This window comes from Copadichromis virginalis, linkage group LG22 (assembly GCF_057382275.1).
Source record: "Copadichromis virginalis isolate Kocher_CV1m ecotype Utaka linkage group LG22, C_Virginalis_male_GT1.1, whole genome shotgun sequence".
NCBI classification, from domain to species: Eukaryota; Metazoa; Chordata; class Actinopteri; order Cichliformes; family Cichlidae; genus Copadichromis; species Copadichromis virginalis.
In genome coordinates, this window is record NC_140638.1 from 7,396,573 (window position 1) to 7,424,053 (window position 27,481).

General features: G+C 44.8%; 1 protein-coding gene across 7 annotated transcripts in view; it reads right to left on the reverse strand.

Annotated features, from left to right (window-relative positions):
• macf1a (microtubule actin crosslinking factor 1a) overlaps positions 1 to 27,481 on the reverse strand; it is a 224,494-nt gene that overhangs the window by 56,311 nt on the left and 140,702 nt on the right. For all 7 annotated transcript variants that reach the window (XM_085446515.1, XM_085446511.1, XM_085446513.1 and 4 more), the window contains 29 exons: positions 20,107 to 26,256; positions 19,843 to 19,998; positions 19,462 to 19,677; positions 19,232 to 19,375; positions 18,752 to 19,039; positions 17,740 to 17,889; positions 17,352 to 17,585; positions 16,975 to 17,154; positions 16,714 to 16,887; positions 16,377 to 16,544; positions 15,055 to 15,246; positions 14,790 to 14,963; positions 14,423 to 14,546; positions 14,117 to 14,316; positions 13,649 to 13,966; positions 13,390 to 13,556; positions 11,840 to 11,996; positions 11,626 to 11,737; positions 10,710 to 10,772; positions 9,958 to 10,196; positions 9,687 to 9,816; positions 8,419 to 8,618; positions 7,762 to 7,989; positions 7,398 to 7,674; positions 6,589 to 7,181; positions 6,286 to 6,474; positions 6,000 to 6,206; positions 4,418 to 4,735; positions 4,136 to 4,318 (listed from right to left, as the gene is read on the reverse strand). In XM_085446515.1, coding sequence (XP_085302641.1) covers positions 4,136 to 4,318; positions 4,418 to 4,735; positions 6,000 to 6,206; positions 6,286 to 6,474; positions 6,589 to 7,181; positions 7,398 to 7,674; positions 7,762 to 7,989; positions 8,419 to 8,618; positions 9,687 to 9,816; positions 9,958 to 10,196; positions 10,710 to 10,772; positions 11,626 to 11,737; positions 11,840 to 11,996; positions 13,390 to 13,556; positions 13,649 to 13,966; positions 14,117 to 14,316; positions 14,423 to 14,546; positions 14,790 to 14,963; positions 15,055 to 15,246; positions 16,377 to 16,544; positions 16,714 to 16,887; positions 16,975 to 17,154; positions 17,352 to 17,585; positions 17,740 to 17,889; positions 18,752 to 19,039; positions 19,232 to 19,375; positions 19,462 to 19,677; positions 19,843 to 19,998; positions 20,107 to 26,256 — 11,931 coding nt within the window. The remainder of the gene's footprint in view (positions 1 to 4,135; positions 4,319 to 4,417; positions 4,736 to 5,999; positions 6,207 to 6,285; positions 6,475 to 6,588; positions 7,182 to 7,397; positions 7,675 to 7,761; positions 7,990 to 8,418; positions 8,619 to 9,686; positions 9,817 to 9,957; positions 10,197 to 10,709; positions 10,773 to 11,625; positions 11,738 to 11,839; positions 11,997 to 13,389; positions 13,557 to 13,648; positions 13,967 to 14,116; positions 14,317 to 14,422; positions 14,547 to 14,789; positions 14,964 to 15,054; positions 15,247 to 16,376; positions 16,545 to 16,713; positions 16,888 to 16,974; positions 17,155 to 17,351; positions 17,586 to 17,739; positions 17,890 to 18,751; positions 19,040 to 19,231; positions 19,376 to 19,461; positions 19,678 to 19,842; positions 19,999 to 20,106; positions 26,257 to 27,481) is intronic.

The window sequence follows — 27,481 nt, forward strand, 5'->3', positions numbered from 1 at the left end:
CATTAGCACTTCTTGGTTTGAAATAACAACACAGTGAAGGTCAAAATGCTAAAATCGAGATTCAAAATGAGGCTTCACAAACCCGTGGGTGACATCGAGGTGGCGGTTTCTTGGATTTTCAACCCCTGCCAAAAAACTTTTACATTAAACATCACATTTTTCAGTCAGTGACATCTGCTCACTTTCAGTTTCTCACAGCCAAACTTTTAGATGTTTATCTAAGAACAAAATGATGTTTCCGAGGCTCGGAGTGTCTTGAATAAATCGCAGTGTAACAGGAATGCTAATAAAGAGACAAAGAGCAGAAGGAGACTGCTCTCTCGCACCCTCATTGACTCAGTAAGCCTCTGTGAGATCACCATTGGGAACTTTAAACAATAATCTGACAACATCACCACCCACTCCCATGACCCCATCATCCCACGGCTAGCCTCCACCCATACCCCCCCCCACACACACACACACACACACACACACACACACCTCATCTTGAGCCCACTGGTCTTTTTAAGCATTGGCATGACATCATCTCTCTGGATTGGAAAAGGGGTCTGTTGGGGGAGGGGAAGGGGGCTGAAGAGAGGGGAGAGGGGTGGCCCGGTCTGTTTTAGAGCCAGACAGACATGTTTAGGTTTGAAATGAGCCTGGATCGGTTACAGAGAGAGTGAAACAGAGAGAGAGGTGGAGGGGAAAAAAACAAAACCAGGAGGGCTGGTTCACAAAAGTGGACGAAAGACATTTTCTCATCTCAAGACTATTAGAAGACACAGGACAAGATATTCTTCAGCTACCAAGAAAAAAAATGAAAAAAGTCAAAACGGGGTCAGACAGAAGACCAGAGCAACGTAAACCGTCTATCACAAAATTCCTCATCTTTCCCTGTGTATCTGTAATCCTGCCCGATAGTTTGTCTTTTTCTCGATTCTTCACAATATCCCCCCTGCTATCCTCTCTTCGGTGCCCTCCTATAAATACCCCCCCTGCCCCCAGATAGAGTGACAGACCATTTCTCCATGCTCTACATACCCTGCAGACAGTAGCTATTATACATTCTGCCCGTGATATTTTTGCAGTCTGTCTGCACCTCGGCTCACAGTTCACAGCTTTAATAGAGGAAAGGTCTTCATCACTGAAAAACAACACAAGCTATTTACCTCTTAAATAACACATACAGACACGCGATGGAATATTTGACTTATATTTTGATTGCGTCTGTTTCACTACAGCTGAAATGCTGCAATTTCACACTGTAGCAAATAGAGTAGACCATTTATCAGGTCTACAGCCATGCTCGTGGCTTTTTAAGGCGGTATGGGCATTTTATTGTCGTGTGTCAAGTTATGTAGCTGTATGTATGTTTCTTTATTTGATCGGAGATTGAGCTTGAGCGATGCTGCAGCTTTGCTTCATCATCTGAGAACAATGAAATCTGTATAGACATTATAGGGAAGATCCCGAGGGCCAGATTTACTAACCAGGGAAAAATAGCGTGTGAGCGTAATCCACAAATAAATTGAACATTAGATAATACCTTCACTGTATTTAATTAAGAAACATTTTTTCTTGTCACCATGCGTATGATGCGTGCTTGTGTAAACTCATTTAAGGGCTAAAATCTTGTTAAGCGATTTCTTTTCTGCATCAAAATGAAAATATGCTGGAAAAGCTGCTTATTATTAATATGAAACATGCTTTATTTGATAAAAAATAATATCAGTTGCCTCTTTAAACCTTGTAAACACTGAAATATTGCTTTGACCTAATTACTCCCAGTCATATGGCGCATTAGTACACCTGCAGATCTGCTCGCTAACATGATTAATTCAAGTGCAAAATATTTGACGGAGCTTCAGACTCTTTGATGTGGCTCCGTTTTTCAAGTGTAGCCTATTTATCTGGATCTCTCCTCTCATCCTTCCCTTCTTCTTTCAGCAGCTCTTTATCTCCTCTATTTGTTTGTTCTCTGCTACACATTCCCTCGGCTCGCTCTCATTAAGAGCCCGGTGAGGGGGAAGAAGAGAGAAAAACCCAGAAACGCACACAAAGAAAGGTTAGTAGGCCAAGAAGGAGGCGCACCGGAAATTAAGATGTTTCAATATATCCGAATAATCAAATTAGGATGGAAGAAAACAAGAAAGGTGCAGAGGTTTAAAAAGTTGAGGATGAAGAGAAACAGGAACAAAGAGTCACATGGAATGAGTAAAAACTCTTCTTTGATCCACCCACGCATCTCGACAACAGCGGAGATGATCGCTCTCAAGGGGACGAGGACGACTCAGACTAAATTTGTCGTGTGCAAAAAAATGATTAGCGCCCATATTATGCGAGTCATCGATCATCCTGAAAAAGCAGGACCTTCCTGAAGCGCCACAAGCTGCAGATGGCAGAAAATGCACTGACTGTGCGTGGGACTCCTTGCTTTCTACTCCTGAGCTCTCACATAGTTGTCTAAAGTGGACAGGATATTACATCATGTCAAGAAAATGTACTCGTTAACGAGAGAAGTCAGACTGAAAGACTAGCCTAGGCCTGTGAACCGAACACTGGAGGTGCCAGGAGTTTCTCCCAGCGGGATTTTTTTCTTTAAATGCAGAACGAGCTGTAAACAGTTATGTCTTAATGACAACTTACAGTATTACAGTACATACAGGATTAAGGATTTCATTATTTAGGTTAATACCTCACTGTAAACATGCGGTGTGTAAACAGTCAGATCCTAAATTTGGATCCACTGGCTCAGAATTATCACATTTCTTACTCCAGTATTTATTTTCCTGCAGTTCAGTCTTCTGCCACAATAAGTCAGCTGTCGATTGAAGTTGTGAAGCAACTTGAAAAGAATGTGCTGTGTTTGTGTCGTTGTAAATCCAGAAACTTTGGGTTATGGGCTGTTAACAGGACAAAATAAACTTCTTACAGAGGTCACGTCTTCAGGAGTCCTTCCAGTAATTTTACAGGCAATTTAATTTCTACTCAGCAAATGTGTCATTTGCTTTATTTTTCTTTTCCAATCTTTCAGCTCCAGCCTCTTAGTAATTGTTAAACCCGTAAACTGTAAATTTGCAACACAGGATTCAAAATATTTGATCAAATCTTGGTTTGATTGAAGTCTGAAGCTGGGTGGTTCTGTGGTGGCTAGCAGCCTCTCAGTATCTAATGTTGTATGTTATAAGCTTAAAACCGCACTCTCTGTGTAGTGCAAGCTGTATTTATATGGTTTAGAAAGTTTATGTAACGCCCAGACTACCACCGAAGACTCACGCTGGGAAACGTGTCCTCAAACGCCTCAAATCCTCGAGGTAAAAAGGAGCAGCACAAACAAAGACAGTACAGCCATTCCTTGTGTTTACAGAACCCGAGCTCGTCTCAACCACAAGAACATCACGAGGAGGGAGGGGCGTCATAAGTATTTGAGGGAGGGAGAGTGCGTTCACATATTGGCTGGAAATGTTGACAGAACCACAACTATCCTTAAAAGAACAGGAGCTGTGTGATTCAGCAGCGTGTCAGGCGTTTCAAAGAGACATGTGACTCAGCTAATCACCGTGTCCGAGTCCTGATGCACAACAGGAGTCCCCCCAACACACACACACACTCACCCCCACCCATGTACCTCATGATCTCTAGAGAGATGAGCAAGAGGAAGAGCACAGATACAGACCCCCTCAGAGACACATATTGAATGTCACTATTCATAACTCACTCACACACACGCAGCTCTAAATCAAAGCTCATGTTACGCTGAAGAGTCGCTGTGTATCTGTGCAATTTCATTTCAATGGCATCATGAGAAGGGAGACACACAAACACGAACAACCCGTTCACCCAGAGCTATTTTAGATTCTTGCATGTCGTCGACGAGCAGACACAATACCCGCCTGAGCCGATGATAAACTCTTGTCTTCTCAGAATCATACATATACTGTAGTCATAACAACGAACAGTGGAAATCACACAATCGAGCTGAATGTAACAAGGAAAAAAGAAGATTTGGTACAAACTACTGCAAATCTGATTCCTTGTTGAAAAACCTCAAAACATTCAGTGACAACGAATTCAGTGGCTGCAAACTCGCTGCTTTCACAGTCACACACACAGACTGCACACATCCACGTTAATAACCAGTGAGTCCTACCTTGAACTCCTGCAGCTGCTGCTTAATCATCTCCACCTCTGTGCCAACCAGGCCCTGCGCATTCAGATTCTCTTCTGCTCTTCCCAGCAGGCCTTGCAGCTCAGCCACCAGCCTGTAGAAATCACGAACACGGTCCGCAGCATCCTCGATTTGGTCCAACCTGGCCTGGCCGCGTTCACTCAGCTAGAGAGCAGAAAACACAAATCAAGGATGTTACTAACATTTACCAAAGCCGCCACGAGTCAGGATAACCTCCATCACATCAGCGTCCTCTTCACTCACCTTGCCGGCCTGGCGGCTCAAAGCCTCCGTCTCCCTCCTGAGTGCGAGGAGGTCGGGAGAGGAGCCTTCGCGCCGCAGCATGGTGGTACACTCTGACGCGTGGCCCTCCAGCTCAGTCCTGAGGTTGGCCAGACGGGAGAGGAAGCCCTTCAGGGCGTCGGCCTGAGAGGCCAAGGAGTCCGCGTCGCGTCCAACGGGACTGAAGGAGTCCAGTTCATCATCAAGGTCGGCGAGACGTGAGAAGACGTCCCGCACGTGAGCCTGGACCTCGCCGACGCCCTGCAGCCGTGACTCCAGGGAGGAGCAGCACTGCTCGATCTGATGGAGGAGGATAACAAGTATTTAACTATGATTGTACTTGACCTTAAAATGCATTAATTTAACAACACACGTTAAAGAGATTTAACAATACAGCAGCATCTGCCTTACAACTGAAAGACCATCTCCCCACGTTTTACTCTGACATGAAATCTCTTTACTCTGAAGCGTCAAACCAGAAAACATCATAAATGAAAGGGCAGAAAGAGCATGACGACTTTTTGCTTTTCAGTGCAGTGACTACTTTTTTGGAAATATTTTCTTTTTTTTTAAAAAGCAACAAAAGCAACAAACAAGAACCAGAAATTTAATAAGAATAGAGACCCAGTAATGATATCAGCTTAGAACAGAAGACTGCTTGTTCAAACCACAAATTAATCAGACAGAGAGAAGCCTGTGTGGTAATATTTTCTGTCCAAAGCAACAGCTCAAGGCTAGAGAGCAACGTGTGACCAAACCAGAAAATGATGCAACACAGCAGCGAGTATAAATAGATTTCGTCTGTGTAGGTGCAAGGAAGGGACAGTAGAAGCATCATTGCGCAAAGCACCGCAGAACTGTTTCCTCGGCAGCAATGTCATCAGATCGATAGTTTGTCTTGTTTTAAAAAAGGTAAATAAAACATCTTAGAGGATCCCAGCGTAGCCTGATGGCTTCGATACTGTATACAGTGAGAAGTTGTGTGGTAGTTGTGACCTTAAATGGAATATATGGAAGCTGGATTGCAGAAATAAGATGAAACGTTATGGGCGCTGAATTCTGAACGCTCTGGTTTACATTTCAAACTGTGACAAAGTGCTGAACGTCCACACCGACCATACACAGCATCACTACTATAACATTAACAGCCAAACTCTGACAGCTATAGCTGTTCTGCTCTCCCTCAGTTCACTGGCACACTCACTAGATCAGACACCCTCTCACACAATGACCCTTGGAATAAATCGTTCGTCCGGTGGTAAAACATGTCTTCAGTCCAGATTGCAAAAATTGCTGGTTGGGTTTCATCAACTTTTATGGCTCCTTTCATCACTGCCCCTTTGTCACATCCTGCTGTTTTACCAAAGCATGTTCCCGGGTGGCAGATTTGGCACTTTAATATGTGCATCAAGTATATTTTAGACAATTCCAGGCCACGTACAGGTAATCAGGGAATAGGAAGTTCACCCTTTTTGATAAACACAGATGTATCTGATGCCCGAGTACATTAAAGAAACTTTAACAAACCCCCTCCCTTTTTAATTACAATGACCCTGCTCCCCACCTTGTCAGTAACATCTTCATACTCTTTCTCTGCATCTTTGGCCTGCTCCTGGAGTCTCCGTGTTCCCTCTGTGCTGCCTCCTGGTGTCTGGGGTGCATCCTGCACCAGCCCCTGAGCCAGGTCTCTCAGGTAGACCACCTGAGGCTGCAAGGATCTCAGACTCTCCTGCTGACTTCTCAACCTCTCCAGGCTTTTGGCACTGCATGCCTGAATGTGAAAGAAGGCGATGTGGTCACTGCTGGCAATAACGTAAGTGTGAAGGTTAATGATCAATGCTTTTCAGTACCTGAGGTCCTAGAGCCTCCTGCACTTCGATTTGGTGCTTGGCAGCCTCCAGTCTCCTCTCCACTGCCTGTCTACCTTCTTCAAACTCCTTCAGACGGCTGGCCAGCTCCTCCAGCTGGGCGGTGCGATTGTGGAGGCTTTCGCCCAGTCCATCTACCCTCCGGTTCAGCTGAGCCTTCTCATCACGTACCTACAAAAAAACATGTGTTTATCATTTACTGAACTTTAGATTTTTTCATACATTTTAATCTTGCATCGCCAATCAGATGAATGGATTTATCAGTCTCCATATTTCAGTCCATACCTCTTCCTCCCCGATGCAGCACTGCTCCAGCAGCTGATCAGATGCAGCATTAAAGGCTTCAAGTAGAGGTTGTCGTCTCTCGATGTCCAGGGACAGATTTCGTGCTTTCTGCGAGGCTTCATCCAGGGCAGACGAGTCAAGTGATGGTTGTAGCTCTTTTTCTTTCCCTTCGCAGTCTGCTAACCACGGTACCAGCTCAGCCTTGTGCTGCTGGTAAGTTTCTGCTTTGTTCAGAGTGTTTTTCAGTCTTGCCTCCCTGTCTGAGATCCTGTGGTTCAGGCCCTCCCAGTCCTGTCTCAAGGAGGTCAGACGGGCCTGCAGGGCTGAGCGCTCGTCTACTGGTAGAGTGGCGAGGAGCGACGCTCCCTCAGCCTGGATCAGCTCGTAGGAGCCTCGCTGACTGGCAATCCCACGCTGGAGCTCATCTGTCTCTGCCAGCAGGGAGCGAATGGCCTCCGGCTGACAGGGCAGGGCGACGGTTGATGATTCTCTAGGATCTGTCTGCTTGTCAAGCCAGGAGCGCAACTCCTCAAACATCTGCTGGAACTGCTGGGTGGACGACAGGGCAGCCTGGAGCTGAGACAGACCGTCAGCTAAAGGAAAGAAAAGCAGAGCAAGAGGAATTAGAAACAAACACCAAACAAGTACATTAATAAAAATGACAAAAAGGACTTCAGAAGGTTCTGATGTATTTATCAGTGAGTTAGTTAGTAGCAGGTTTTTGCATCAACAATTATCAATCATAACAATAATAAAAATTGTAAAATAGTAATGATAATCATTCAATGTGCCACATAAACTCCACATACCTGCACGCTCCTCCAAACTCTTGAGCGGCCCGCTGACACCCTCCAGTCGTTTGCTCAGCTCTTCTTTCAGGTAGGGTTCAGCCACGATGGCGCTCAGCTCCTGACAGAGCTTCTCCGCCTCGGCAAGCTCGGTCCGCCTTCTCTCCAGCACAGATCGGATCTCTCCGGTTTCCTGCAGGCGGCGTTTCAGTGCCTCGGGTTGAGCGCTCAGTGAGGCCTGAGCATCCAACCTCTCACTCAGAGCAGACAGACTGGAGGAAAGATCTCGGAGCAAGGCCTGAATGGGAGATTAGAAATGTTTACCACCACATGAGGAATGTGACTCAAGATTCTGCTGAAACCTCTCGACTTGTCTCAGTCTTACCTGGTACCGTTCGCTGGTTCCTTGGGCCTGATCGATGTGGTTCGACCTCTGTGTCAATTTGCTCGTTAGGTCCTCCCACTGCTGGGAGATGGAGCCCAGTTCAGAACGCACCTCTGCCAGGTCCTTGGGGTCCTGAGCAGAGTCACCGGTCTGGGAGAGGATGCCCTCAGCTGACTGAGTCAGCTGGTCAAACTGTGGCCGCCGGGTCTCAAACTCCCGCAGCATGAACTGAAGGAAAGAGGAAAGATCAAAGGCATCATTACAAATTCAATGAAGTAACCTGTCGATATCAAAAACATACAATCTGTCTAAGAATTGAAAGCCTGCAGAAACCCCCCCACTTTTTCTTGTGCTGGATTTTCATTGAACATCACTGTTTCACCTACTCAGAGCTTTAATTCTTTTTACATTTTCTGCCACGTACTTGTAACCTGACACAGCAGATGGTTTGTTAGACAGAACCATCTGGGAACTTGTCCGTGTAAACTGTTGCGAAAAGAGCTGGCACTTTCAAAAATACTTGGCAGGTGATCTGTCTATCACCGTTCACCACGGGCAAACTTCAACCTATTAAATCAGCGAACCAGAAGATGAAGAGAAATTTGCACATAGGACCACATGGCCAACAGCACTTCCGGCTTTATAAGGTGAGCATACCTGTGCTTGCTGTTTCTGTGTGTTGAGCATGTTGGGGTCGATGCTCAGGGGTCCAAGAACGCTCATCATCAGCTCCTTCTCCCTCAGCCAAGGACCCAACTGATTGGCCGCTGAGGCAAAGCTGCCCAGCCTATCAGCGCACGTCTCGAGCTCAGTCTGCCTCTGAGCCGCGGTCTGATTAGCCGTTTGCCAGCGGGAGTCTGAGGAAGTAATCAAAGCAGACGTGAGAAAACTTCAGTCAAACTGTTGATGAACGTGTTTTTATATTCCTCATCTAAAAACTAACCAAAGGGAACAGATTGTTTAGGGAATATTTTTTCATTTAGCTGTGCAACATTACAGCTCAGTCATATTAGATTTTTCTTCCCCTGCCCCTCCTACCTCTTCTGTCTCCTTCACTGACTCATGTTCTGGGCATCCTGCAGTGCGTGTGTGTGTACTCGGTCCACATGGCTTTGAAAAGACTTTATGAAATATGAAATATAAAGGCCTCCTTCTTGGATTTCACCTTACATATTTCTGTCTCTGTTCGCTCATAGGGTAAAAATATCAAGTATTCGAGTGAACAAACAGCTCCGACAGGAACGCTTCCCACTCTCTCCCTGGACGGTATTGATTTCACCTTCTCGTCATCTCATATAAAAGTTATTACAAATTCTGAAGTAACGTGCAAGTTTCCTTCAGAGCCATTTTCAACTAAGCAAAAAAAACCGTCATCTTTTAAGGCCATTTAAAGAAGTCTGGAAAGATTACGTTTCCAGCACGGTCTACATCTACAGTCATCTGCATTTTTATCTGTTTCTTATTGTCCTCTCATATTTATCAAACTTGACATGAGGGAACATAAACTCCCTGACTGCTACGGGTATCACAAGTCATATTTCTCTAAATCAGCGTTTCTTTGTGTCAAGCCCCTCAGGCAGTGTTTGTTCTCTACATCACTGACTTGCATCTCCTCTGCGTGAGTCGCTCAGGCTTTGACACAGTGCATCGTCTTCATAATGAATCTCTCCAAAAGTACTGCGCAGTGCAGTGCTCATTCCCATTTCCTACACACAGGATTTACTTGGGGTGTACTGCACAGGTAAGTGCATACTTGGCAACTCATTGAGCATCCTTCATACATTTTTTTTTTTTCATCCAACGGAAACACTCCCATCACATTATTTTAAAACTACGCTAAGCTCAGCCCTTCCCGTCTCTTGTCTCCATACTAGAGGCTTGTCCAGTCCTACATCATCTTTTCCGCCGTCACCTACAGCACATACCTATCTCTTGCAGCTGTTGTCTCCAGGTGTCTGCTTCTGGTGAATCTGGGTTTTCAGCAATCAGTTTCCTCAGCGTGCTCTTCAGCTCCTCCACCTTTCCTGAGTGCTCGGCCAATTCTGACAGCAGGGCCTGCAGAAGAAAAACAACGTCTGCATATCAAAGCTATTCAATAAAGCAAACAAAACTTGGTTATAACAGACAACAGATGACTTTGCTGCATCTTTACCAAAGAAAAAAAGGCACCACAAAGCATTAGAGTCTATCCTTTACCTTGTTCTCCTGGGCCTGAGCTCGTACCACCTCCGGTTTGGAGGGAGAGGCGGTCTGTGCCTGTTTCAGGCTTTCCTCTCTGTCTGTCAGCCAGCTCTTAAGCTCTTCTGTGCCCTGCTTGGCCTTCTGCCTCAGCTCCAGCGAGGCCTGCTGCTGACCAAGACGCTCCTTTAACTCCCCGCCCAAAGCGTCATATCGACTGTTCACATCAGACACTGCTACCTGGAGCTCTGTCAGATCTGAGGGCCAAAAAAGGCATAAACCCCGAACAGATTAGAAAACCCCGAATACACCAAAACAGAGAAAACCAGCAAACAAGCAAAATCTCAGAGCAAAAGGATAGGAAGACCCACAACTGTACATAAAGAGAAACTTTGGAGTGAAGCAGTGGAGACACCAGTATTTTTTTTAATGTAATAAATATACCTGCTGTGTTTTGGATGGACAGAAAGCCAGCAGTGACAGGACAGAGTGGGGGCACAGGAAAGGGTAAAACAGAGAACACTCTCTAAAAGCACCACTAATGTAGGTGGTGGTCAACTCTCTGAGGTTCATGTTAGACTCTCATTTTAACCATGTGGGGTCTGCTGCTTCTGACTACACAAAGGTTGTGCAGCGGCGTCTCGCTGGCCTTTGTGAATACGCGTGCTGCTGAGATGTTATATAATAAACAGCGAGTGAAAAGACACCACACGGTTAAGTCGGGCTTGATGGAGAAAAAGGACAGAGAGCGAGCTGGAGGGAGAGCTCACCTTTACAGGTGTGAATGCCATTGACACTGCTGGGACCTGCTGAGCCATTGATGTGAGGAGCACCTGGGAGAAAAACACACACAGCTGACTGAGTACAACATGCTCATGCAAACACCGTCGCACAAACATCAACGTGGCGAGCGACGAACCAACGGGTTTGAAAAAAGGTTCAGACACAGGTGCTCAACGGTACCAAAAACATCTGCCAGCGTGCAAACAATATCAGCACAGGATGCTCGGGAGGAAGTGAGGAACGCTGAGAGACAGACTTGGGAGAAAAAGATATGGAGGATATCCACAGTCTGAACATGGACACAGGAATCTAATGTGTGTAACACACAGCAAGATAAACACTCACACCATTCGCCTACTTCTGTTTTGGTTTTATTTGACTTAACTATTAAGATGTGTACACAAGAATCTCCAACCATGTAACCAGAGGGCAGAACACCTAGAAGTGAGTGGATACAAATGTTTCTGATGTGGTCCAAAGCCGGAGAAAATAACTGGAAAAGTCTGGGATTTAGTTTGTGGTTTTGTTGGGTTTCCCTGCAAAGTCTGCAGGTAACAAACTGTTTTAGAAGTTGGCAGCGCTCCCTGTTTCCTTCATTATTTAAACGTGCCGTCATAGCTTAGCTGTATCACAGGAATGTACCGCGACAGGTCTGATTATTAATACAGATTCATTACACTTGTTGTTTTTGTTGTCGCCTTCCTGCAGTTCTTAATTCATGATTTGTTTTTCATATCTGTTTACCTCAGGTCAAATTACTTTATAAATCCTCCGATGATTCCCCCCCACCCACACCGTCTGTAATTCTCACTTAAAAGCGCTCTCATGCGTAAACAGTCATTTAAACTGAAGCAGAGTGTGAGAGTGCTTATTGATTGGCAGCTTCTGCATCCTCGTTCTTACCCGTTTTGGTCTGAGGAGCGGTGATATCGATGATGAGCGATTCCAGCTCGGAGCCCGTCTTGTTTAGCTCTTGAACTCGGGATCCCTGCGACTCCCAGTCGTGCAACAAGTCCTGAAGTCATAAAGCATTTTAAGGAGTCGTTTCAAGTAGCATGGATATATTTTTTTCCCATGATTCACATTGTATGAATCATTTACAGCCAAATTAATTAACCTTAAGCTGCTGAACTCTCCTCTGCAGGCCCTCGGTGTTGAGGTTGGCCTCTTTGGAGGGCAGCTGGTCCTGTGCTGTCTGAAGCCACCTGACGAGGGAGCTGGAGAGGCCGCGGAACTGGAGCAGCTGTTGCTCGCAGGCCTGAATGGCAGCAAACCTGTGTGTGGAAAAACAGACGATGAGGAAGGAAGACGACAACGTGAAGAAAACAAGTCGTAGACAGAGACCAGAGAACGTACGGAGAACCAGAGCAGGGAAAGTTCTGCTTAAAAAACACATTTTTTAATTTTCATTTTAATGTCAAGTAATCATGTGATCCATTACAGTATAAACAGTTACCCACTGTAATTTTTTAAAGACAGAAAAATGCCCAGACAAAACACTGCTGACATGAACCAGCCAAGGTCCAGCCTTGACCTCCCTCTGCGTATGTGATCTGTGTCGGGCTAAAGCTGGAAAAGTGCTGACTGCCTGCAGACAAAACAGCTCTGAGAAGACGTCTGGCATGGAGCAGTATCATTATCACGCTGCTATTTTCTCTCCCTCGGGATTCGAGGCTGGGAGTTATCTGAGCGGGCAGTTTATAGGACGGACAATGAGCCATGTGAACTCTGCTTATATTAGTACCCCGGTCAACACATCAGTTCACACTCATTTGAATACAGTAGGCTCACACAGAGAGACACAGTACTGTACCCCAGTACTGAGAAACATCACGTAAGATTAAAACAAACCCACATCCTACAGTACGTCGTATGAGTGCCGTTTAGCCACTATAAAATTAGAAATAATATGTTGATTTTACAGAAGGCTGACTGCCCCACCAATCTGAACTATAATCCAATAAATCTGCACCAGACTGATGGTATTTATAAATTCCCAACCCCCTGCTGACAGGCTTTAAGTGTGGCTGCTCACTGATACAACGTCAGGCCTTGTAGGCATAGCAACCGGTGCCTCGTGAAGGTTACAGATTTAGAAAACAAAATTTGGAAACCGCTCCACTTACACAGTAAGTGTTTTAAAAGTAGATAAAACTCAATCTTAGACGAATCAAACCACATCCTAGGTTTGCTCTGAATTCATCTCCAAGGTCGTCTCATTTGAAGTAAGTCTAGAACGGGCTGACATTTTTATGATTCACACATCTGGGAGCAAATGGTAAATAAAGGAGCCATGGCACTGTTCAGAGATTTGTATCTGGGGCCCTCTTGTGTATTTTATAGTGAACCTGGCAACTGATGAGACAGGAGCTGCATCATCCTCTTTTAGGAAACTTGCACACATGAATTTCAATTCTATATTATACTGTTATAAAAAAAAAAAGTCTTAAATTACCAAGTTATCTAAATTTAAAGGGACATTAGCTGTAAAAGTTTCTGTTTTCTATGATTTTTATTACTCAAAAAACAAACAAACACCAAAAAAAACCCAAAAACTTGTGAGCATGAACTCTGTCCTTACAACACAGTTTGGGTCCCTTTAAAAACACTTATTCACATTTACAGCTGCACAACCTGAAAGTGCATTTTTCACATTGGTGTTTTTACCTTTCGTTTACATTTTCTTCCAGTTGGTTGAATTCATCAGTGACCTCTTTGACATTGTCCAATAAGCTTTGAGTATTACTGAAGGGTTTTGATTGGCTGAGCTCGGTGCCAAGGTTGCAGAAGGATTTCAGCTGCCCGGCTTCCTGTTCCAGCTCCGATCGGACCTCCTGAGAAAACACACACAGACAAAAATGTTGGACGGAGCCACCGTATGACCAATCCACTGACCTATTAATGAAAATCTGTCGACCCTGCTAACCTCAATGGTCTGCCTGTAGTCGTCCACGCTGCGGTCCGGTTGACCGACAGGACTCAGAGCCTTCACTCGGCTCTGGGTGAAGACCTGGAGGTCTGACCCCAGCCGCTCGTAGCTCTCCAGCTTGGGCAGCAGCCCTTTGAGCTCAGCTTCCCTCTCAGCCTGGCTGGCCTGTGCTGCAGTGAAGCGCTGAGTCAGATCTTCTAAACTCCCCTGAAGGCCTGAAGCCGTGGAGGCGTCTGAGGTGTGAAGCAGTTTGGAAACAGAGTCTCGTGTTGCGTCCACACTGCCCTGCCGGGAGAGTAATTCCTGCCGAAGTTTCTGAACAAGAAAGATGAAAAAACAGAGGTCCTTTTAGAGTAGGATGGATATTTATTATAACTATAAACCTACAAAATTCAGGCAATTTGTTTTCAGATGTTTTATACTTTGTGAAAAAATTCAGCATTTTTCTTTTGGTAATTATCCCACCTGGTTCTGAGTAAGGGCATCCTGTACAGCCTGTGCAGTGGGTTCAATTGGTCCAGGGCTCAGAGCCAGTTTGTCCAACCAGCTCAGCAGACCCTTGAGGCCCTCCTGGACGCTGACAGATTGGGCCACAGCTGTCTGCAGCTGCTCGGCCCGTTCTGAGACAGATGTGGAAAGGGAGTCGAATCTCTTCTCCAAGCCATCTAAAGAGAAAGTGTGCGAAACAAGTCAAGCTGTGAAAGAGCCCAAATAAAGGCTCTGTGGTCTGTGATTATAACTGAAGTCAACGTGTTTGGCAGATTAAATCACCTGCAGCACACAGGATGTCAACAGCTTTCAGGGAAGGAGATTCATCTGTGCTGACCAGATCTCTTCCTGCCCTCTTCACCTTCTCCAGCTGCACCGAGCGCTCTGCCAGCTCATCCTGAAGCAGCTGGAAATAGAGATACCCATAAAACCCATAAATATTTCCTATAATCCTCACAAATATTACAGCCTTTTTTCGTTATCTGAAAAATTAAATTAATGTTTTTCATAATTTCTTTGCATGGTATACAGCTATGGAATGAAGACTGCAAACTAAGCCATGTTTTTGAATGTGTCTCAATTGCATAATTTCTCTTTTCTCTGTCATTTTGTGTTCATTAATGCAGGTGTTGGTCATTGCATGCTTCACCTGTACTTGTCGTAGTATGTTCTGTAGGTTCTGCGGGTCTGTCTCTGCGCTGGCCTTCGCTATGCTTTGGTTCTGTTCCTGAGTGCTGAGCCAGGAGTGGAGGGAGACGACCTCATCCTGGTACTGCTGGTATCTCTCCAACAGGCCGGACAAACGGCTGCCCAACTCTGTTGACTGCACATAGCACACAAAGGTTTTTAAGCATATACATGAACCAAATGTGGCGTTTAGCACAGTTCCTAATGATTATCAGAACTTCCTTCACCTTGGTGTGTAGAGTGGTGTATCTGTGGTTGGCATCCTGTAGATTGTCAGTTACCAGCTGCTTGGTGCTCTCCAGAGATGCATCTGAACCACCACCTTGCTCCAGAGCTCCCTGAACAGAGTCCAGAACTTTCTGACCCGAGATGGAAACGAAGCGCAAGTCCGCCTTGTGGCAAATCACATCTTCGGCAAGCTGGAATTACAGATATATTTACAGGTCAATTGGGAATAAATTCACAGAGTTTAAGTGGAAAATATAATTTTAAGTTTTCATGGAAAGCACGATTATATCAGAAGGTCATCAGTTCAAATTACAAGAATGGGTGGGAAAAACGTGTAAGGAAAACACATAAAACACTGTAAATGAGGTACCAGGGGACTCTTCATGAGTAAATTATCCTAAACTGGTAAAGTGGAATTTCCCTCCCCCTCCCACATGTGAGACTATATAAAAACATATGGATAACTTGAACTGGAGCGTGGAAACTTAGTCACCCATGGATAATTAAAGAAAAACAACAACAACAAAACATACATTAGAACAGTGATTTCAATCTGGGCCCAGCCCATTTACTTCAGTTCAAAGCAGCAAAAACCACGTTCGGCTAATTCATTCAAACTGCAGAGCCACAACGCCACAAGCAAACTTGTCTGCCTGGAGAATTTTCTGCTCAGTAGTAGATGCAGTACAGAGTTTGAACTTCTAAAGGTTTGCTTTTTCCTTCTTTTTTGAGAGGGAAAAAAGGCTTTACAGATGTGCAGCTCACCCAGTGGCATCACCACCTTGTCTCTATCTGCAGGACTGAGGTCAGCATCATGTGAAAAATTAATTTGATACAACAGCTCCCTCTTGTGGAGAAATACTGGCATCCCATTTGGAAACAGTCCATATGTATAAGTTTGTGATCTTCATGAGAAACTTCATATTGAAATATATAAAAGCGTTGAACATAACAGATGAAAACAGGTAAGGTTTTAATGCTGTAACATGTACTTTCTCCTAGACTTTTTAAAATTGATGCAACATACATACAAAAGGTTGGTTTTATTTTGAAAAGGCTTATTGTCTTAACTTTCACAGTGTAGATAATAACCCAACATGAAGACAAAGCTCAACTCTGCACCCCTGCCTGCTGAGCTCCGATGATTGTTCTCACAGTATTGTAAACGCTGGAGATGCTGTCGCTCTAGTGTAAAAACTATGTCATAACATCATTTCCAAATTATCTTAAGCATTTTCTTTCTGTAAAAAACAAAAAACCTTTCATAATGAAGGAAACCATCTGTGTTAGCAACGACTGGCTGGACTCTACTTCCATGTACCTTTCTGTGCTCGTCTAGCCTGCCCTTAAGTCCTTGTGCATCTGTTTCTCCTTCGCCAAGAGAACGAAGATCCCGTTCACTTTGTTCCAGCCAGGTACCCAAACTTCCATGTTCCTGGAGGAATTTTGTCAGCTCATCTTTCAGAGCCTCAGACTTTCTCAGACGGTCCTACAAGATAAACGATACAGGAGAGGCAGTCAGTTACCACAGGGGCTAAACACAAATCACTAATTACCTCATTAAGTTGCAACTGAACAAAAAAGATATTCCTAGACAGTGCACATATTATGTATGGAGAATAGCACACTATTTATACACATATTTATACTTTTAGTACCTGGCAGCTCTTCAGTTTGTCCTGGTGCTGAGCCTGCAGCTGGTCCAGGGCAGCCCTGAGTCGCTGTTTCTCTTCAGGAGGAACTGTTGTGTCAGGCTGCTCCAAAAGGGACCGAGTCGACTGGGTGATCTGCAGCAGCTGTGCCTGCTGAGCCTGGAGCTGCTGAAGCTCCGCCTGGCAGAAAGATGATATCGGTCAGAACTCTGTAACATTGTAAGGCATTTAAATCAAAATGTGCCAAACATAGATCAGAGAGTTAACCTGTAGCATCTCAGTATGTGACATCACAGCGCCCTCTGGTGGTGAAAAAGGGGAATCAATAACATCCTGGGCTGCTGAAGATCCAGCTAGAGTCTTTCCAGGTTGGTTAAGGGTGGACAATTCATTCAGGAGGGAGTCTATATGAGTTCGGGTCTCCTGTAGTTCCTCCACTGCTTTCGCCTGGAGAGGAGAAGACAGGAGCAGAGTGGAGGGTGGAAGACGTTAAATTAAAACCTAGTTGCTTTAAATGTCAGGTTTTAACTTTTAAAATGTCTTTAATGTATGAAAAAATATCTTCAGAAATGGGTAAAAATAGTTGTTTTAACAAGGGGATTTTTAAAATTCTGACAGATGTACGACCACATTGCTGCTCTTACCCTTTGTGTGTTCTGCTGCACAGTGTTATTAATGGCTGTGTCGAGCTCAGACAGCGTGGTGCTGGTTGAATCTGTCAGAGCACTGTACTGCTCCTTCATTCTTGTTAGCGCCGCCTGGAGGTTCTCCCTCTCCTCTGGGCTCAGGGTTTCTCCTTGCTCTGACAGGAGCTCCTCCACAGACCTGATGGCCTCAGCTATGCCCTCGCCTTTAGTGTGGAGGTCTTTCTGGACTTCCTGAAGACAGAAACAAAGAAATAGAAATATTCCGTTAAATATTAAGGATTTAAATGACTAAAATTTTTAATGATATAAGTGCGATATCCAGAATTACTGAGCTGAATCTTATACACAAAAACAAGAAAGATAGATTAATGTAGGACTTTCACACCTTTAGTTTCCTCTGCTTCTCCTGCAGGATATCCACATCACCTGACTCTGCTCCTGGTCTCTGACTGGCCAGCAGGCTGGCAGCTCCAGCCAACCACATGCTGAGGCCTTCCAGTTTCTGAGAGCACTCTGCTTTCTGCTGCTGAACCACCTGAGAGAAATGGAAGAGAGAAGGAAAAGCAAAGATCCAGAAAGAAAGAAAATGTGAGGAAAACTGATCCTGACCAAACCTCGTACGGACGAGTCCATCATAAACACTTCAGGAACAGCCCACTCGTGATTTTGTTTTACCATTTTTATACCTCTTAACAGAAGCACAGACTACTAAGATGCTATACGTTTGTAGTGCACATTGCCAAGCTTTGAGCAGATTGTGTCCAGAGTTCACACTTAAAACACACACAGAGGCAGACACACATACACATTTACATCAACGTGTCTGACAAGCAACAAACAAACAATACAAAGAGAAATCAAACAAGTATCTGTTTTATTTTTGCTGTTTTTCCTCTTTCTCCCAGGTATTCAGATGAGACAAGAGGAAAAACAGTGACGCGCTGTAGCCAGCAAGGCTTTACTTTACCGCCGTGACACAAGCGATTTTCTTCAGTGGCAATCTGGAACAGCAAGGCAAACAGGTTAATAATACACATGTTATAGAGACATGCAGAGGAGCAAACACACTTGCATAAAAAGTTTCGGTAGTAGAAGTGAGGGTGGTGATACTGTCAAGTAGCAAAGCATTTGCAAAAACAGCAGCAGTGGTCCGAGTACAAACCCGAGACGAGGAGATCAGGTCTGAGTCGATGTGTAATGGCACTACAAGCTGAAACTATGGTGGAGGTTAGCGAGATTATGTTGGGCTTTTCTAATCCGACACATCAGATTTCATGAAACATGAGCTTTTTTAGCATGATGACAGTTAACAGCATGGCAACAAACGATGTTAAATATGAAAGCTAACCGAGTGTTTGCGCAGCGTTTAAAACCATCTCAATCATCGTTTTCCAAACCTCTCTCTCCCTCGCACTCTGCCTCTCTTTCTCCTTCTCTTCTTCTTTCTCCTTCTCTTTGCACTGCCGCTCCTCTTCCCTGTCTCTCTGGGCTGAGAGGGCGTGGGCCCAGGCCTGGGCTTGACCGGAAGCTCTGTGGAAGGCCTTCTGCAGCTGCTGAAGCTGCCCCAGAAGATGCCTGCTTTGCTCAGGGGCCAGGTCCTGCGCCCGCTCTGAGATGAACACCTGAATGTCAAACACTACGTTGTTGACCTCGCTAGAGCGAGCCATCAGAGAGGACTGGAGCTCCTGAAGGAAAGTTTCACACAAACAAATGAATGCTCAGCAGAACAAATCAGTGAACCAGTGTCCCCACCCCTCCATATGATCCATGTTTACGATACCAAGCAATAATACTGCTAATTATTTAAATCCACAGGTTCAAAGCATGACAAATGTATATATGCTTATAATACAATTTATTCTTTCTAGAAAACTTGCCTTGCAAAGAGTCAGCTGCTGCGTGAGCTGATCTGAACCGTCATTTTTCTTCTCTTTCTCCATCTGAGTCTCTGTCTCTGTCAGCCAAGACAGCAAGCTCTCCACGTGTTGTCCCAGTGACTTCTGCTCAGCTGTGACTGCATCCTGAAGGAAAAGTCGGAGCACCGTCAGTGATGCCTTTGTCTATTATATATGTGTGCTACCCTCTGTTATTTATCTGTTTCTGCTACCTTATAAGAGTCTCTGTGGTCTCGTAGACTTTGCAGAATGCCCTCAGAAAGAGCCCTGGCAGCCTCGTATCCTCGAGCCAAGCTCCGCCCATCCTTTTCCAGGGCCAATAGGAGTTGAGGAGGAACATTTTTCGGTTGGGGCTTCAGCAGTCGCTCAGCCGCCTCCGCCTCTTTGTTGATCTCAGGCTCCATGTCGCGCAGTTCGAGGTCCAGAGTCTGCGAGACAGATTAGGAAAAGAAAACAAAAGTTTTCTTGATTCTTGATTAAGACACTAATCCTTAAACCGGCTGACCGGTTTGTCTCGCACGGAAAACAAATGCCAATCTAAACCAAATTTAAGCATTAAAAGCAGTGTGCATGTTTGTGTGTGTGAATTTCACCTCAGTCTGTCTGATGATGTCCTCCAATGTGATGAGGCTGCGACCAACAGACTGCTGCTGCTGCTGCTTCAGTTGGACCTCGATGTGTCTAACCATGGAGAGCAGGGCCACCATTCGCTGGTCGTGCTCCAAGCATTCTTGACGCATCAATGATGACTGTGGGAAGAAAACAAAACACACTTTAAAGATGCTTTGACCAACCGAAGGGCTTTAAAATAAATAAATAAATAAAAATATTTATAACTTCACAAGTTTTCCTCTTGCCTTGCCAGTCACAGATGATGCTTCCTCTTTCTTTGACACCTGTTGGGGACTCTCGCTGGCGTCATCCTCTGCCCAGGTCTCAGTGGTGGTCTCAGACTGTGGGACTACAGGTGATCCAGACTCAGCTGCAGCATCTTCTGAGAGCAAAGCCGGCGTTTCTGAAGATTCAAGATGTTGCTGTTGGTTTTTTAAAGATTCTGATGCAGGAGTATCGGTGCCTTCTTCTTTGACTGGTTGGTGCTTTTTCTTCTTTCTGCCTTTGCCAGCTGTTTTATCAGGCTGTGGATCAGAAGCTGTGGGCTGAGCAGTGGACAGAGCAGCGGACAGAGCTGTGGACTGAGTCTCCACTTTGTGTCCATCGTGAGAAAGGTCAGCTTCGATCACACCTCCAGTGCCTGAATGGGATTTGTCTTTCCCGCCACTGATCTCTTCCGCTTGTACGATGTCCTGCACGTGATAACTGGGCCTCTGTGGTGAAGTTTGTTCAAGAGTCTCAACTGTTGGAATAATAATCGCAGGGGTCTCCACCTCAACTGTCTCTTCACCAGCCGAAGGTGAGAGGACATCCCTCGTTAGTGACCGACTCTCAGAATCTACCTTCTGCTCCTGAATCAAACCTGAGCTTTCCAAATCTGTTCTTTCCAGAGTGGATTTTGGGGTAATTTCTGTTGCAGTCACTTCCACTTTTTCCTTGCTCAGTGCCTTCTCAGTATCAGGCTCAGCTTTTTCAGCCACTTTCAGCCTCTTGGATCTTTTGCTCTTCTTACTTTGTTTACTAGGCTGGGCTTCTTTAGATTGGACCGATGCAGCTGTCTTAATATCTTTTTGTGTCTCTTCCATTCCAAAAGTTGCATCCTTTTCTTTTTCATTTGAAGAAACTTCCAGCGGTTCAGCCTCCGTGGTCTCCTCGACCAACGGTTTCTCCACAGGCAGATTTTCTTTGACTTCTCTCAGTTTCATTTTGTCCACCTTGACACTCATCTCTTCTTCTTTACTTTCTTCAGATAAACCATCGGATGTCTTGACAGTGTCTTCTTTTACAGCTCGACTCTCCACTCCATCCTCCTTAGCGTGCCGAGTTTGTGCCTTTACATCACTAACAGTTATACCTTTACCCTCCTTCTTCCCCACCTCCTTGCGCAGCGCCTGCAGCTCCTCAGCAGCCTGTTTCTCACTCACACCTTTTTCAAACACCTTTTTAAGAATACTCTCTTTGGCCTTCAGGATCAAGGCCGCTTTCTCAGTGTCTGGCAGAGGGGATTTCTGAGGCAGCTCATGCTCTTTCCTTTCCTTCACCTCCTGAATGCTCTCTGGTTTTTCTGGTTGCTGAGTGACAGAATCCTTTTCTTCAGACTTCCCTTTCATCTCCTCTCTCTTATCAGCCTTTGCTGTAGCTGTTAATATTTTATTTGCCTCTTTCTCTGGTTCAGCGATTGGTTTTAAGGCTTCTTTCTGTCCCTGTCTCACCAAATTACTCTCAACCTCAAATTTCTCATCAGTCCTTATGCCTTCGATTTGCCCTTCAGAAGCTCCCTGACCATGAATCTGTGATTTCTTGTCTACGTCTTGTGACGCAAGCTCAACTGTAGTCGCATTAACAGCTCTAGACTTTCCTTCCATCTCCTCCTCAGTTTGATAAATTTGAGATGCATGCTTTATCTCTGAAGGGTGTGTTTCGCCCTCTGTCTCTTTACCTTTTCCCTTCTTTTTATTTTTCCTCTTCTTTTTGCTTTTGTTTTCTGACTCTTTGGAAGCAGATGTCAATGACTGTGCTGACTCTTCAGAACGAGTGCTGGTTTTGATCTCTAAATCTTCAACCTTTAAGGGCTTCGCTTTCTCCACCATTTGGACCTTCTCTCTTATGCCATCATCTTTCTGCACTGCCACATCATCCTTTCTAGATTCCTCTTCGCCCAAATTTGACACTTCATCACCCTCTTTGCTTTCCTTGTCATCTATAACCATTGCTGCCACAGGACTCGTTGTCTTAGGCTTCAATCTTCCATCCTCGGGAACACGCTCTTTTTCCCCACCCTGCACAGGTTCCCCATTGACACCTGTTCTATCCTTTTCCTGTAAATCTTTGTCAGCATGATAGATTTGTGTCGGCTTGACTTCTACAGAATCTCTGATAATGCTTTTCCTTTGTTCATCATTTATTTGCAGTCTCTCATCTGCCTCCTGTTCAGGAAGACTCTGTGATTTAGTGGTGTCTTTCTGTGGTTTAATTTCTTTTATGGCTTGCTGGATTCTTTTCTCAACATTAGTTGCAAACTTAAATAAGATGTCCATGGACTCGTCCGGCTGCCTTGAAGTCTTTTCTTTCCCTGACTCAGGTTTGTCCACTTTGTCCTCATCTGCAATCGTGTCATATAACTTTAACTGATCTGAAAGTACAGATGTCAGTGTTTTCTCTTCATCTTGCACTGCTTCTCTCTTTGAAGGTGGAGATTTCGTGGGCTCCTCAGTGTTCACATCAGACCAGTTTGATGGACTGTCTGGACTTGATGCTGAAAATTTGATAGCAGGGCTGTACGTACTATCTGATGAGGCAACGGGTGTAGAGCTTTCTTCACCACCCTCTGTCTCTACCGACATCACTTTCTCCTGAATCTCCAAAGCCACATTGTTAGATATCAGTCCTAAAGCAGTTGCAACATTGAGACCTGAGACTCGTTGTCCAGTTGAAGGATCAACTAAGCCTCCTTTCAAAAACTGGTTTGTAGCTATTTCTGTGACCATATCATCTCCAACTAAACCTCTCTTAGAAGCTTCAGGCAGCGAGAGCCTTTCTCCAGTTCTGATATCAATGATCCCACCGCTGTCTGCCTGGCTTTGGAGAAGTCTAAATGCTGGAGCTGGATCAACTTTCTTTAATGCAACTGCTTCGGGAAGGGTCAGTGTTTCCTTTGATTGTTTATCCTGAACACCACGGAATGGTTTCACCTCCAAGAAGCGTTTACCTGTTTCAATATCTATCTTACCCTGGTTTACAAGTTCTGAATAGGGCACAATCCGTGCTGTTTGGGGGTCAAGAACTCCTTGAGTTACTGTAGGAGAAGCCATGACTTCACTGGCTTTGTTCTTATCTAGAAGACCCTTAGTAACAGCCTCTGTCAAAGTAAGTTTGATTCCAGTGTCAGGGTCTGAAATAGCTCCGGTTGATGCTTGGAAAACAAAAGCTTCTGGGCGATGTGAAGGACTGACTTTTCCTTGGTAGACCCACTCAAGTTCCTCTAACCCAGGAGCAACGGACCGATCTACTAGTCCTCTATCAACAGCATCAGAAACTGGAAGCCTCATGCCTGAAGGATGGTGAATTATACCACCTTCAGCCACTTGCCTAGCCAAGACCTGATAAGCTTCCTCTGGTCTAATTAAGCCTTTGTGAATAGCTTGTTCTATAGGAACTGGAGACTTGGACTCTGGGTCGAGAACACCTTCCATCTGAAGCTGCAAACTGGCTTTCTTGAGGAATGTTGAGGAATCTGCATCCTTTCCCTTGCATGCCTTCTCCAGTGCTACAAGTTCTTCTCTATGATCATCTTCAATCAGCCCCAGGTTTGCTGCTAGAGTCACAGAGACTTTCTTATCCCTACGCAGGTCAACAATCCCCCCAGATGCCACCTGGGCTTCCAGAAGTCGAGAGGCTGTGTTGGGATCAATCAACCCTGCCTGAGCTGCCTCCCTCACCCCACAGATCTGCCTTTTCTCCACATCAACAACCCCTGCAAGGGTTTTATCTGACTTTAGGACACCCCACATTAGATCTTCATCTAGTAAACCCTCCTGCATAACTTCCTCCATGGTAAGTGACTCCCCACTGATGGCATCTAGGAAGCCCCCAAACAAACCGGCTTGAGCCATTAATTTAACAGCTGTATGGCCAGGAAGGACACCCTGGGCTACTGCCTCATCTGGCAGCAGCTTTTCCCCTTCTTCTGTCATTAGACCTCCCTGTTTGAGCTGCATGACCATCCTCTCCAGTTCAGCATCCTCTTCTTGCTTTTCCACTACTGCTTCAGAGATATCAACTTGTGGTTTAGCTTGCTTCGAGTCTGTCTCTTTTACAGCCACGTTTTGTTTTATAATTTCTGATTCAGCCTGGGAATCTTTTATACCTTTCCTTTCTTGGGATGCTGTTAATTTAACATCTTCATTTGGTTTTTCCCCTGGGATGAGCTCTTTGAATGTCTTCCTTTCAACATTATCCTCTGATTTGAGTGGTGCTGTGGCCATTTCAATAACTTCTGTTGCAGTTGTACTTCCACTGTCTCGCACAGGACTATCCATGGGTTGGTATTCAGTTTGTATTATTTCATTTGGGCTCTTTGTTATTTCATCGTTGAGGTATTTAGCTGAAGCTAAACTGTCCCAACTGGTCATTTCTTTCTTTTGTTCATCTACCTTTTCACTTTTATCACCAGCAATTTCATATTCAGCTGAAATGGCTAAGTCTTCTTCTATGGGTTCTGATGGTTGCTGCAGTGATTTGTTGTCTCCTTCCCCATCATGCATTTCTTCTAGGCCACTTCTATCGTTAATCTCAAAATCCTTACTTGGTGTGACTAAACTGGAACTGTCGTTGACACCTTCACTCACTCCATTACCTGCCAAACTAATCTTTTCCCCCATTTCCAGTTTATCTAGCTTATCTGTAGCCACACTGCTTAGCGGCTCAACCTGACGAGCAGATTCTCCAGCAACCATGTCAGCGTCCTTGATCATTATCATTAGCTCAGGGTCAAGCAGCACGAGGCGCTTTCCAGAATGAGCATCTACATAGCTGTGAGTCATGAGGTGAAACAGCAGCTTGTGTTTGGCTTGTTCCTCAGGATCCTTCCCATTAGTTGATGTAGTTTCCCACACAAGGCCTGTGGGAGATGATGGAGGCAGGGGAGAGGATGGAGGAGAGGAGGAGCTAGTGGAACCCCAGCTGTGGCGGTTTAGAGATGGGTTACCTGACTGGGTCATGTTGGAAAGAACATCTGGTATGTGGATTTCTTTGAGAAAACTGACCGCACTGGGATCTAATTCATTTTCAGCAGTCCTGTTCAGGGGCAGCACCTGAAGGGTTTCTGGGTTGTACAAAGCCCCAATGGCATGTCGTTGTCTCAGGGTGCTCCTTGCTAGATCCCCCGAGATCACACCTTGTTGAACAGCCTCAGCAATGGGTAAAACCTCTCCAGTTTCAGGCCAGAGCAAGCCCATAAAAGTCCAGAGAGACTCAAGGACCAACAGAGCCAAACGAGGGGAGAGAAGGTCCCTGCGAATACTCTCTTCTAAGTCCAGGCGCTCTCCACTGAAAGGGTCTAGAATGCCCCCATTTTGCAGTTGACGTGCTAACATGGCACAGGCTAGATCCTGGTCCATAAGCCCATGGCGAACTGCTTCATCAACTGTCAGTCGATGGCCAGATCGTGGGTCTGCAATACCACCGGCAAAAAGCTGAGCTTCAAGAAGTCGTACGGTAACTTTCCGATCAATCAGTCCCTCCTGCACAGCACGGAAAATACCGACTTTTCTTCCAGAACGGAGGCAAACTGTTCCTCCAGGCTGCTGCTTGACAGGGAAGAGAAGAAGCCCTGAATCATCATCGAGAACACACTGGAGCTGCAGCTCACAGAGATTTACTTTTTCAGCTGTGTTTGGATCAATCAGCTCTCTGTGTTGTAGTCTCGACTGGAGCTTGGTAATAATTCTGGGAGACAAAAGTCTCTTGTCTTCTGCTTGCTCCAAACTCAACATTTTTCCAGTTGAATGTCTCAATCCTCCAGTGTTCATCTGGAGTTGGAGAATGCGAAGTCCCACTTCCTCTCTGATTAGCCCGGTCTCCATGGCTCTAACTATAGGCAAGGCATTTTCTTGTTGTTCATCACTCACAGTCTTGGTGTTTTCCACCAAATACAGGGCGCTCTCAAGCTCAGACAGGGACTGTCTGGTATGGCTGTCAATTAGGCCTCGAGTTAGAGCTTGCTCCAGTGAAAGTTTGACAGGAGAGTCAGGTTGAAGGAGCCCACCCATAATGAGCTGGGTCTCTAGCAGAACATGGCAGGTGTCCTGGTCAATAAGACCACGTTGAGCTGCTGGGAATACTGGGAATGTTTCCACTGTACTCAGGTCAATCACTCCAGCAATGGCAATCTCATTCTGCAAAAAGAAAGAAACCAAAATCCCAGTTGATATTCATTCTCTTTTCTTTATGACCTGGCAGTTTTAGCCAGCACGCATATTACGTAATGTTAATTTGTTATTATGTGACACTACACTATGACAGATCGTAGAATCAGGAAAAAAAGAGAAGAAAACCCACAACCACTTGCCACAAAACAGCTTATCCATGTTTAAAAATGCCACTATATATATTTCTGTTAGCAATTTGATAATTTATATTTTGAACTTGTTTTAATTTCTACTAAATTAAAAGGCATTTTAATACTTACCATCACTATTCTAGGACAAGCAGTAAGCATGCAACAAAGCATATTCCTAACAAAAATGCAGAAAGAAGCACTAGATAAGGGGAAACAACAGCAGAAAAAGGAACACACAAGTATTCAGAAGTTGAGGAGAATAAGAAAAACTACACGAGAAAAACTTAAAGGCAACGGTAAGAGAGAAAGCGAGCGCTACTTACCGTTTGGGCCCGTCCTGCTGTGCACACACTAATGGGCCAGTTTATGGCTCGGCAGAGCGAGGCGCGACAGGTGAGAAGCTGGTTGTTAGCGTTCTGCATGCCACTCTTCATTCAGACTCCTAACACTGCTTTGACGTCAAAACCTCAAACTGACCTAATGTTAAACTGACTAAGGTACAAACTGAAACTATACTAAACCATGACTGCTCAGTGAAAGCTGATCGGGAGTGGGGCAAATATGTGGCAAATAGTGATAAATAACAAATATTTATCAGTATTTCCACATTTCTGATAGTAAGTTTACCTGCTGATTTGCACAGATTATGATTATTATTGCAGATTTGTATCTTTAACTGCATCACACATTACATAATACATTTCCATGAGACTGGATGGCACTAAAACTAACCATGCAGCTGCTCTAACCTGCAATCACAAAATAGACTAATGATGTTTATCAAAGTCCTGTTTTGCTTTGTTTTCTGATCCTTGGATGTCCACAACTCTCCGTTGGCAGCTGTTAGTGATTTTCAAGCAAAATGCTGGTTTAAAAGTTTCACACATTAATAGTATGCATTAGAACAAACACAAAAACGTCATTCTCTCTCACACACACTCTTGTGATCTGGACACAACATGCTCAAATGGTGACGTTGTTTTTTTTGTTTTTGCATAGCTGGCCTTTGGTGCACTTACACTCTAAAATACAAAAGTGACTTCTTGAAAAGTTCTGCTTTA